General features: G+C 36.2%; 1 protein-coding gene across 1 annotated transcript in view; it reads left to right on the top strand.

The window, feature by feature from the left end:
• ITCH (itchy E3 ubiquitin protein ligase) overlaps positions 1–12,346 on the top strand; it is a 65,226-nt gene that overhangs the window by 29,668 nt on the left and 23,212 nt on the right. Inside the window, exons 3-9 of the mRNA XM_082491150.1 lie at positions 316–454; positions 3,209–3,333; positions 4,594–4,731; positions 6,949–6,991; positions 9,068–9,237; positions 10,407–10,641; positions 11,930–12,025. Coding sequence (XP_082347276.1) covers positions 316–454; positions 3,209–3,333; positions 4,594–4,731; positions 6,949–6,991; positions 9,068–9,237; positions 10,407–10,641; positions 11,930–12,025 — 946 coding nt within the window. The remainder of the gene's footprint in view (positions 1–315; positions 455–3,208; positions 3,334–4,593; positions 4,732–6,948; positions 6,992–9,067; positions 9,238–10,406; positions 10,642–11,929; positions 12,026–12,346) is intronic.

Here is a 12,346-nt window from a genome sequence, read left to right as displayed (position 1 = left end):
CTTGGCTGGTGGTAGACAGTAGTTTGTAGAGGATGTTTTCTACTTTCAAACACCTAAGCGCTTTTGTGGATCTGGTACTGATTGTTATTAATTATAGTATCTGAAGGTATAGAACTACTGTTGCGTGTTTTAGGCATTTGTGTGAGCTATAGCATTGTATAAAACCATCTGGAATGCAAGACCGTTTTAGTTCATATAATGTCTTTTTTTTTTTCTTGAACGTTAATGCTAAGCATCAATGATACTTCAATAGTATTTGAATACTGAAGCACACAACTGAAAAATATTATTTGCAATTTTTCTCTTTCTTAACAGTTATTTCAGCAAAACTAAAAGAAAAAAATAAATGGTTTGGACCTAGCCCTTATGTGGAAGTCTCAGTAGATGGACAGTCAAAGAAGACAGAAAAATGCAACAATACGAATAGTCCCAAGTGGAAACAGCATCTTACAGTGTAGGTTTGATGGTTTTGTTTTCCAATTTATTTGAGCTAAATTAGTGCAATTGACAGTGGACTTAAGAAGCTGTGTTTTTATTTTAAGCAGGGCATTCAGTGTTACATGATATGAAGATATTTATGTAATTTTTGGAGCAAATATACTACAGTCTGGAATATATATTTACAAACTATTGCATTATGTCCTATGGAAAGGACCAAGTGCTTATGAAGAAATATATATTCTGTATTAATGTATGTGGCATATCAAAGGAGCTTTAATTCTGTGAGTAGTAAGGAAAGTAAGGTAATTTGATATTAAAACTGACAGTCTCATGCGCATTCTTGTGGTCATGTTTAAGGTTAAGGTGTTTCAGAAATACTGTGGCTGAAAAGTGTAGCTCTTCTTTCTGTACCACTTTGTTGTGTACCATGCCATAGCACAGGTAGTTAGCTCTGTCTTGTGTGTGCCTAAAATCAATCGCAAGTACAAAATTCCTGATTAATTTGTGCCTTCAGAGTACATGCCTAACATTAGATTCAAGATGAACACAGCTTGTTGATGTTTGCTTGGCCCAGTATTTGTGTTTTGAGATTTACAAAATTCAGAAAATTGTCTGCAGCTTCTATAAAATTTAGTTTTCTCTTAAGAATGTGTCACATGGAACTCTGGGGTAAAGGTCAGTCTTGCACTTGCACATTTGCTTGTGCTTAAATACTAGAATATTATTCTTGAGGCACCTTGAACGTTCCTGCCTGATGAAAATCTATTTTGTGCCTGTTTTTTTCTTGTAATTCACATTATTAGGAAGTTTTAGTTACTACTATTTACCTTATTTTCCCTGCAAAGAAGTGTTTTAAAAAAAGAAAACTTTGTGCTTTACATACGTATGAATGTGCAAGAGCAGAATTTTCTTTTAGCTTTTAAAGCCTGCCTTTGTTCTTTCCTTTTTTTTTTTTTTGGTTAAATTGAAATGTTTGTGGCTTGTGCTGTGCAAATCCACGCTATAATACATGGACAGTTTTTGCTCATGTTCAGTAAGTGCTGAACAGAGACACCCAATGCATATCAACTTAATTGACGATTACACTAATGCTACATGGAACTTAGTGGAGTAAGTTAATTGCTTTTAGGAAGTATTTTAACATGGTTGCTTATGTTCAGATTCAGAATAAAAAGGAAAAGTGTAATGGCTTCTGCAAATGGGTATGGACCATGGGCTGCTCGTCTAGGAAGCAGTCTGTTAGGTGGAGTTGTGTATTGTGAAGGGATTGTCTCACTGTGAAAGTCTGGATTTATCAACCATATGCAAGTGAAATTACCCACTAAGTATATAAACAGTCATTTGTAATGCCTGTCTCTCACAATTAAAATAATTTAAAAATATGTATAAATGTTAGAATGTTCCTTATATAAAAAGAACATCAGTATTAAAAAATACTTTGAAGTTGCTGTTAGGGATTTTTTTAAAAAAAACAGAAGTGGGTTCATACAATATCAGCAACTCATACTGACGTAAATTTGTTTCTCAGTTGTAATGCTTCTCAAAACTCAAGACAGCGTGACAGGCAGGTGAGTATTTTACCCCAAGAGCAACTTCCTAGAAAAAAAGTGTTCTGAGCCCATTCTTAATTGTAGCATCAGCTATTTTGTGATGCTCATCTTTCTGCTGTTGTCAGAATACTTCTAAGAAGGAAAAAGGCTTTTATGTGTTTTTCTTATGACTGGGAGAGTTCCTTTATTCTCCAAGATTTGCCAAGAGAACTTTGGCTCTTGTTTGGACTGTGTAGAGGCTTACATTGCTGCTGTTTGGACTGTGCCTGTTCTCTGGAGGGCATCGTTCCAGGTTGTAGCACCATGCTTTGAATGAAGTTCAGTTTTTTGTGTCACTAAAACAAGTAAAAATTTAAGAAAAGCCTCAGGGAGGTGAAAAGGGGGTAGAAATAAATGGTTGAACTCTTCTTTGTTTAATTACTTGATTTGGAATGAAGAGAAACTGTTGTGATAGCTGGGTCTATAAGGGGCTTTCCTGGTAGTAAACCTGGAACCAGTTCTCCAAGGACATAATCAAATTAGCACACTGTAGAAGGAATACATCCTGCTCCTGGGAATGGTGAGGGAAGTTTTTGAATGTTAAGAAGATGTAGTGTTTTCTTCAGTTCTCAGGAAATGCATTGTGAAGCCAGAAGCATACCGGTAAAATGTTAAATAATTTTTTATATATTTCTGCTTCTTTTTCATAATATGATGTAAGTATGTGCCAGCTTATTAGGGGAACAGTCATCTTCTAAAAACACTTGAAATAAGTTTTAGTATTTGAGTACTTCCCTTTTTATGGGTTGTCCTAAGATTTTCTGATAATGTCTTCAGAAAACAAATTTGCTGTATTCCCTCTCTGTGTGAAAAATTCTCACATTAAGGTACGCAGATGCTGAAAGCTCATGAAATGTGAACCTGCAAGAATCGGTCTTTTTTTCTAATCCTGGTTGCAGATTGCTAATTGTGAGCTGGTAGATTTTCTGTAGATATTTCCCTTAAAATAGTACTAATAAAAAACATACTCAGTCTATGAAAAGTCTTGCAACAGTGTTGATTTACGTGACATATAAACATGACCACATACTAGAATGTGATAGTTAGAAATGGTTTGATGTTACCACCATTATTTCTTTGTTTTTAAATAATTTTAAGTGACAGTTGAAGTGGATTTCTTGGTGTACCCGTGTCCCCTGTAACAAATGCCCTTACACAGTGCTCAACTTTCTTTTCAGGATTGTCACTCCTGTAAGTAAATTAAACTTTCGAGTCTGGAGCCATCAAACACTAAAATCTGATGTCCTTCTGGGAAGTGCTGCTCTGGATATTCATGAGACTTTGAAATCAAACAGCATGAAACGTAAGTATAAGATTAACAATACCTTGGAACGCTGCAGAATTTGTCAGGAATTACCTGTTAATGAGTGCTGTGTGCAACTCTGTAGATGGCTTTAAGAATTCCTTTTGTTGCTCCAGATTGCTTTTATGAGTTTCCTCCTGCTTTATCCTTGTAATCTTTTTTTTTTGTTGTTATACAGAGTCTGCTATGGTGTCATTGAAAACGTGGTCTTTTTCACTTTGCTAGTATGTGCAAGAGTGAAAGCCTAATTAAAGAAAAAAGTGTTTCCTTTTATATAGCTTAAAAATGAAAACTCTGATATGTTCCTGGTGCTAGACCAGGAAGTGAGTAAAGTTATTTTTGTTCTAAATCATGTTGTAGGGATAGGTTGTATTATTTCATGCATCTTAGAACTTGGTTGGCCTTTAGGCAGCATATGCATCCTATGAAGCATGAAAGAGAAATACAGAATTCTACACACCCGTTACAGAATCTGTGTTGCTACAGCGTATAGCTTTGTGCTGTCATATTTATGTTCTGCCCTTTAAAGAAATGGTTGCTTCCAGACTTTCAGATGTGGGCATTGTTAATGCAGTGTGTTGATAGCAGTGTAATAAGCTGTTTTCCTGACAGTGTTACTGTCCTGCTGAATCTGGGTGAAAATTAACCTTGTGTAACTACATTGTTCTGTATGATGCCAGACACCCTGGTGTAATTCATTGGATTTTGTTTCAAACCATTTAATCAAGAAAGTTTATTTACAGTTCTGTTTCATTGAAAAATAGTTATTTACCCTGAAAATATTTTTGGCCTGGAGATATGATTCAAAATCTTCACATTCTAAATGTGAATCTTGATGTCATTAAATCAGTGTGAAATATTTTAATCAGAAGATAGAATTGATCCTTGCTCTATAGGAAGAATATGGTGAAGTACGTTTCCTAAGAATAGGCTTTTGAGGACGAGTGTATTAATTGCTTTAGAAATCTGGGCAGAAATGTGAGACTCAATCTCTGCTCTAATAATCCTTTCTTTAGGCAGCAACAAGGTTATGCTCTAGTTTTCCCCTTTTTGTAGAAATAATGACTTTTTACTGACATCTGGAAATGATTAGTTTTACCACACAACATAAAAAATTACAGAGAGACAGAGCTGTAGTTCTGTGTTTTGTTTTGGCTTTTTTTTCCCCCTTGATCTCTGTGGTCTGTGATTGGCTTTGAATAAAATGCACTTTTATGTCATGTAGTAAGATAAACTCCCATTGTTTCTGTACTTTTTCAGTTGAGCAGGTAGTGGTGACGTTGCATCTTGTTGGTGACAGAGAACCAGCAGAAGTAGTAGGAGATTTGTCTGTCTGTCTAGATGGGATGCAGGTAGATCCTGAGCTCCTAACCAATGGTGATGCCTCAAGTACGAGAAGTAAGTAACTTTCAATTCAAATGTGCCCTCTATGTGTATTCAGTATACAAAGCTGCTTTTTTTTTTTCTGGAAACTTTAATGCAATGTTTTAAGAATTGTATAAGAGCAGTTTCTATAACTTTCTGTTTGCAGAGGCAAGGACTCTTATGCATTCTTATTTGAGGTGGAGCTGCAGTCCACAGTGAAGATTTTCAGCCTTACTGTAACAAAAATAAGATCAGCATCTTTACTTCCTGGACTTTGCTAACTTATATCTAGCAATCCCAAACTTTAATGAAAGCTTCTAGCTTCCCTGAATGTTTAATAACATCATAAACAGAAAGGAATATAAAATAAGTTAGTTTGATCTCATCATCATAAGTATTCTGCTCACTAGGAGACATGGGTTTATATTCATTTTTCTTAAAATATCTCATTTAAATAAATATTTTCATAGATTTTGTTCCCTTTGGAGTGCTGCAGCAAGTGATCCACTATTCTTTTTAGTTGCTGTCTTCAGTTTCAGATAACTAGTATGATTTTTAACTGAAAATCTTGAATACATGTAAAATGTGTAATTATACTAAAATGAGAAGTAAGGGGTTTTAATTCCATTGATGCAGGACCGGCAACAGAGCATTTTTGAGGGTATTGTGCGTTGCAAAGTAGAAATAGATAAGAGGTTATTTCTCCAGAAGGCAGCATTGGAGAGACTGACTGCTGTAGCAACTAGCTAGGCAATTAATTGGCAACTTTTAGGCTTCTGGGTTTTGGGGGTTTTTTAAGGGCTAGAGGAAGTTGCTTTGAGATTCCATCTAAGTGTCACAGGAAAACTGAATTAACACACTAGCTTTGTCACCATTATTTCTTACAGCTTTTAGTCCATCTTTCTTTGCATCTTATTAAAAGGATCAACACATGATCTGATGGTGTGTGATATTTTTGTAAATAAAAGCCAAATGCTGGGATTGTGTGGGGCTTGTAGACCAGGGCTGAGGTGTGTTGATAGAAATCCCTAGTGAAAGTAACAAATTTTCCTCTTATGCAATACTTGGGTTTCATCTGTGCTTCCTTCAATTTCCTGAAATTAACCTGCTGAGAAAAAAGTGCTAGCAAGTAGAAAAAGGCATGCAGGTCGTGGAATTGAGTACTTTATACAGTTTTGGGCTCAACGGTGAAGACAGATTTTTACATACCAAGCCAGAAGTTCAGCAGAGGGTTCCCAGATGATCAGGGGACTGGAGCATATGAGCAAAGAGTTAAAGTAGTTAAAGTAGTCTAACACATTCGTATTGTACAGACTGAAGGTACTTACAGGCAAGTACATTGCTTATTGAATAGCTTTTTAACTTAAGATTTCTGTTTCTGGGATTAAAATCACTTCACTGCACAGCCCACTAACAGCACATTATCATAAGCCTTTACATACCTACATCCTTGTCTTTGGCTTACATCTGTACGTAGTTCCCATCAGAATGGATAACTGATTTCTTTGTTAATGACAATTGTTTAATTCTATCAAAGTAAAGTGTTTGTGCTGTCCACATGAACGAGCAGTTTTGTGCTGCACATTCAAGTATTGCAAATGCTGCTACAAAAGGCAAATATTTCCAAGCCGGCTGAAAAACCAGTTGCAAAATGTTTGCAAATCTAGGCAGAGCTGCTGTAATTCTCTTTGGAGTGCAGCCATATTTTGTACCTGCTTGAATGCCTTTATGCTAAATAATTTACAGAGAAAGGGAAGGGTCCAGGCTAGAGAGCCCCAGAAAACAAAGCCCCTGTGGTTGCTTGCTAGCCAACCAGAGAGAAGACTTTAGAGAAGTTGTCGCCCTTCCTGCTCTGCCTGTCATCATTGGAAAGGGAGAGAACGTGAAAAGCCGGTTCCACTTGAAGAATGGAGAACACTGCTTGATACTGCTACAAAGACAGGAGACAATGTTACTAAATTGTGTGTGTTTGGGAATATTCATACAGTTAAATGATATCCTGTTATATCTTTCATAAGGTGAAAATATTACTCACAGTGGTAATGGTTTTAAAAAAAAAAGTATACATGCACACATATATAGAGACAAGCAAAATGTATACAGTTTTGAAATAAGACAGTAGATAAGCAGCGTGTAGTGTATAACTTCCAATTTTGAAATAAATGTGAGCATTAAAGACTGCTTCTTTTTGTGGGAATGATTCAGAATGTTGCTTATACTTCTGTTGTCTCTTTCTTTCTGATATTTAAGGTCCTACACAGAATGATAGCTCCAAAGTAAAGAATGATACACGGTGAGACTTGTTTCCTCTTTTTTTTTTTTTTTTTTTTTTATCTGCCTTTTAGTGTTTGCAGTTTTGAAAGAGGAATTCTATGTTTTATAAAGAAGACAATTGAAAAATTTCTGAGTTTGCCCTGCAACAGTATCTGTTAAGGTCTGAGGAAAAATACTGTACTGGTGTACATTCACACATTAAATTGTTTTCCATATGAGCCCCATCTTTTGGCTTTAGTTTTCCTCCATACCTGACTGATTTTTGGTTTTTCCCTTCATATTCCTCATCCTTCTTCCAGTGATTAACCAAAGTAAAAAATAAATAATATAAAAAAATCCCACTGGTGAGTAAATGGCACTGGTTACTTTTACACTGTTTTGCTTTATAGCATGGAGGTATCAGAATTATATTTAGCTTTGTTAAGAAGATACCAAAAGCTATCTAGCAGTTGCAGTGTTTTCAGGTCGATATCAGATTGTGTAACTTGCTGCTTGGTAGGATAAAAGTGTGACCATACTTGATGGTGGATTAACCTGCAATGAGCACCATGCCACTTTAGTTTCCAGTACTACAAGTATTTTAAGGCTCTGTACAATGTACAACACTCCTGGATGACATCTGGACTAGCTAAGTTAAATTTCACTATTTTTTAAAATAGATTGTAACTCTCTTAGCTATGACATCTAAAGTCTTCCCATGAAAGTTTTTTTTTCTTTGTTCTGTTTCCTTTTCATGCTCAGAAGAATGTTTCCATGCTTGGGCATTCAGGATGCACGAGTGTGTAATAGTATAATAATAATAAACTGCTTTGGTTTTAGTACCAACCAGTGGGGTTTTTGGTGTTCATTAAAGATCCATTTTGAGGATCATGTAAATGACCTGGAACATGTCTAGCAGTGATTATTGTTACATGTGGTATAATTTTTTGATATGCATTGTTATACCTTAAGCCAACTGGTCAAATACACTAAAGATAAGAGATTACACTTTTGACTTTAATGTTCAAACAACATCAGCACGCTTTCTGGGGCTGAGGAGGACCTAGGCTATAGCTCTTACAAACTTCAGATCACTACTGATTTGTACATGCTTTCATAGGCATTTACTTTGCGGTTCGTGTGGTATGGTATGAATTACGTGTACCACACCTGGTATAGAGCAAAGTGTGTTTGACAGTGATATTGGGGTCAAACGTACATGATTGTACTTGGTTCTCTATGACTTATTTACTGAGGCTTACCTACCAGGTCTTATTTTGTGTACATGTAAAGCAATGTCATTTTAGAGGTACTGGGCTGAAACCATAACCTATGGTTGTATTACTGATGGCCCAAGTACTTAACCTGCCAATTGGCTAGAATTTTAGTTGACAATCTTTTTATTTTGCTCAACATATTCTGAAGAGAAAATGCTTTAGAATTACAGATGTAGATACCTGTAACTCTGCTTAAGGAGCTACAGATATATCAGACTAATACACTGCTAGGTGTAACTGAACAGTATAGAATGGGTGAGTACTGCTATTTAGTTTCTTAATTCTTGAGAAGCTCATATTCATAGCTGTTGATCAGAAATTTAACGTTTAGCCCTAAATTCTCCAGCCCTTTCCAGAATTGAGTTTAGGGGGAGAGTTGGTATATTTCTAAAAATACTTCTGTTGGCATTCTCTAAAAACTTGAAGCAACTTCTGTGTGTTCTGAGCACATGCTAGCCCTGTGGAGCTAATGCACCCAGGCTGTTCTCAGGTCTTAGTCAGCTTCCCATCTCATTAGAGACAAGTGGAATTCATGGATGGAAAGAGCTGAGCAGCAAAATCCAGAGCCTGGGCCTAAAGGCAGGTGTGTTGAGTTGGGAAATGAAAGAGGAGATTTCAGTGATGGATATTTCACAACCTTTTCATCAGTTTCCTGAAGTTTTGTATACCTCAGGAGATAATTATAAAACCCTATACATCTCTATAAACATACTAAGAGTTTATTACGAATATAAGAATCTCACCCAGTCATAACTATTACATTCTATTGTCTTCCATAAAGTTTAATGTCGTCCATACAGTATTAAAACAGTTCTTTTTTCTGTTTTTTCCTGTGAAAGGACTAACTCAAACGGCCTTGAAAGCTGTGAAGATGCTGCTCCCAATGAAAACAAGACTGTTAATGGCAGTGATTCTCCATTACTCACAAATGGAAACTGCAAACCTGCTAGACCTCCCAGGCCTTCGAGACCACCTCCACCCACTCCCCGCAGACCCACTTCAGTAGCTGGTGCGTACTCTAGGGCCAGGCGTTTATTCCAGAACTGCACGCTCTTTCAATGAACGTAGCTATTTCTGATGCTGATTTTTAATTACGTTTTTTCACGGTAAATTCTTTGGCAGATAACTTCTGAAGGACTATTACTTCGCTTGCTTTCAGTTGTTCAGTACAGGTTGTTTAATCATTGTTCCTATTATTAGAAATTTCTTCCTTCCATGTCTGCTAAGTAATGATGGCAGTGATAGGGCTACATGTAGTGGAGCTGGTCCCAAAAGAACACAAGTGAATGCTACTACTGCACTAAGACTTCCACTGAGATTGGGGCTTGAGATGAAATCTGCTGAAGGAATCACAGAACTGTCTCAATTTGATAAGATTGGGGTTTGAAATACTAGTTATTGGTTTCTACTGTTCTAGTTAAATTCTTTGAAATAGAACCACTTAAAACATTCATTACACTTTTACCTGAAATGGATAGATTTTTGTTTTATTTTATTTTATCTGATTACTTAAAAACCTCCCTTACCCCCATACACTGCAATCTGTTTCAGTAGTCTCATTATTACGATTGATAAATGCTGAGTCTGGATAGGAAACTGTGATACAGCAATTAATTTGAAAGATTAATCCAGTGTAGTTCAATAATAAAGCCTGATTTATATACAACTTTTAATCCCACCTTCCAAATGGCATTCAGAAAAAACTGAAAACGTTTAAAGAATGTATGCATTCCCCTCCCATTCTGATAATTTATTTCCATGCAAAGTCAGATCTCTTCTTGAAATTTTTATGCTTATTTATTATCTTTTAAATTATTATTCTAAATAATAAATGGAAAATAATTAATTCGCCAATGCAAGAAAGTAGGTTTTTTGTTTATTATCATTTAATGTTTACAGAATGCAGACAACTTGCTTTAGTATATATGAGTTATTCTATCAGAAATATCAAAATTGTGCCATTGATGGCAGTTCTTGGATTAAAGCATTTTTATGAAGCGAAACAAAATTGCTTTTTAGTTTTTGTGTAAGCTGTAAAAAGTGGCTGGATGGGTGTACTTTGAAATACCAGGTCTTGCCTGCTTACTTTTGTGATTTACAACTGCTGAAATAGATTGGTGATAAATATCAGTTAAAGGCTTTTTTTTTCTTCTGTCTTTGATATCTCTGACATCATAGCAAGTGTAAATGGTCCTTCATCCACACCCACAGAAAATGACGGGGCCAGTGCAGGCTCACTGGCGGGTACCACTGCAAATCCATCCTCAGAACAGAGCCCTGAGGGGGCAGCAGCCGCAACAACAGCTCCTGCGACTGCGGCGCTCACCACACCTCCAGTATCGAGACAAGTCCAGCCAGTAAATCCTCCACCTCAGGCACTTACTACAGTCAGTCAAGGTCCTCTTCCACCTGGGTATGACTTTAATGATTTTTTTTTTTTTTTTTTTTTGTGCTGACATTTCTGGTTTTACTCTATTTTACTTACAGTAGGTATAATAAAGCATTCATAACATCTGCCTTTTGCTGCATAACAGAAATCCCCCCCGATATTAATTTGGAGGTTTTCATAACTGTTTTGTCTGGTAGGCCTTCAAGCCATGGTTTATTCAAGAAAAGAATTAATCCGTCAGATATTTTTGATACTTGTCATACATTCCCGTGTCAGTGAAACATAGAAGTTTTAAATAGCGTGACAGCTTGTTGTTTTCAAATTAGAATGAAGCCAGGTAGTAAAATACAGTATAGATAAGTAGAAGAAAAGCTGCTATTGCAGTACACAATCTGCTATATGTCCTGAAGTGTTGGACTTCATACTGCAGCTCCTGGGAGCAGCATGGTCACACTGTTGTGTTTCAGCACATGTAGAATTTGCCAGATGGTTGGTCTGTTGCCTCAAAGAGGCATTTAAAATCTAAACTTGAAAAAAAAAAAAAAAAATTGTTTCTGGACTCTTTGGGAAGCTTTTGCTTTCCCTCACTCCATGTGAATGGTGTAATTGATGAAATATCTGCTGTAATTTGCTGGCAGTTGAACCAAAAGGTAGGAGAGATCTGAATTACCTCGCTTGCTCAAGGATAACTGAAATATAAAAGCAGTCTTGAAAACATCGGTTGTTGCTTTACCATTTTGTTTTCAACAGAAATGGCAGATTAGCATGCTTTTTTCCCCCACAGTGTTACATTTGATGCAAATACATGGCTAAGTCAGCATCCCAAATACTGCATATACTGAAAATGTGTGACCAGTGCCCTTATGATGAACCTTGCATATATATGATTGGTGGAAAATTTGCATATTTTGAGGATTTAAATTGAACTAATGTTACTTTAAAAGGGGATTATGCTCTACAGATGATACTGTTCAACAGCTTATTGATATACTTGATATTGAATACAAAACTTTGCTTCATTGCTTGCTAAAATTGTATGTGTAGGCATGAATTTTAGCTTGTTTCCCAGAAAGTGGAAGGTGGTTGTGTAGAGCATTTTATGTTTTCTAGTAGATGTAGAATTAGTGCTAATATGAACATTGTATATTGTACAACATTTTGGTGCATCTCATGAACCAAGTGTTAGTTTCAAGAATTTTATTTAGAAATAAGCATTTATGAAAACAAACAATTCTCATCTTTATACTGTAGATGTTGTAGACGTTGGAGTAGTTTGATCTGGAGGAAGATAAAAATATTGTTTTATTTTCAGTTGGGAGCAAAGAGTTGACCAACATGGTCGAGTATACTATGTAGATCATGTTGAAAAAAGAACAACGTGGGATCGGCCAGAGCCACTTCCTCCAAGGTGAGCTGGGATATGTCTGGATTTTTCAGAAATCGATTGACTGACAATTTACTAAAGCTAGAAAGTACGTTTGTAAATAGAAATGTGAACCCAGTGCAAACAGTCGCACCAAGTTGTCTCCAAGGAGTTCTGCAAAAATGCATAGTATGGAAAAGAGTTGAATGTCAAAAATAACAGAATCTGAATTTCCTGTCAAAGATGAAGCAAGTGCATCAGTACAGAGAAACAGATTAAAGTTAAAGAGAATAGACCCCCCCAACTGTAAAAGAGAACCAAAACCACAGAAAAGTATTTTGGCATTGAGGTAACTATCAGCTTGAG

The sequence above is a fragment of the Vanellus vanellus genome (assembly GCF_965231255.1).
Source record: "Vanellus vanellus genome assembly, chromosome: 15".
In the NCBI taxonomy this organism is placed as follows: Eukaryota; Metazoa; Chordata; class Aves; order Charadriiformes; family Charadriidae; genus Vanellus; species Vanellus vanellus.
Note: the sequence above shows the minus strand (reverse complement) of the source record. Positions and strands in the feature narration are given on the sequence as shown.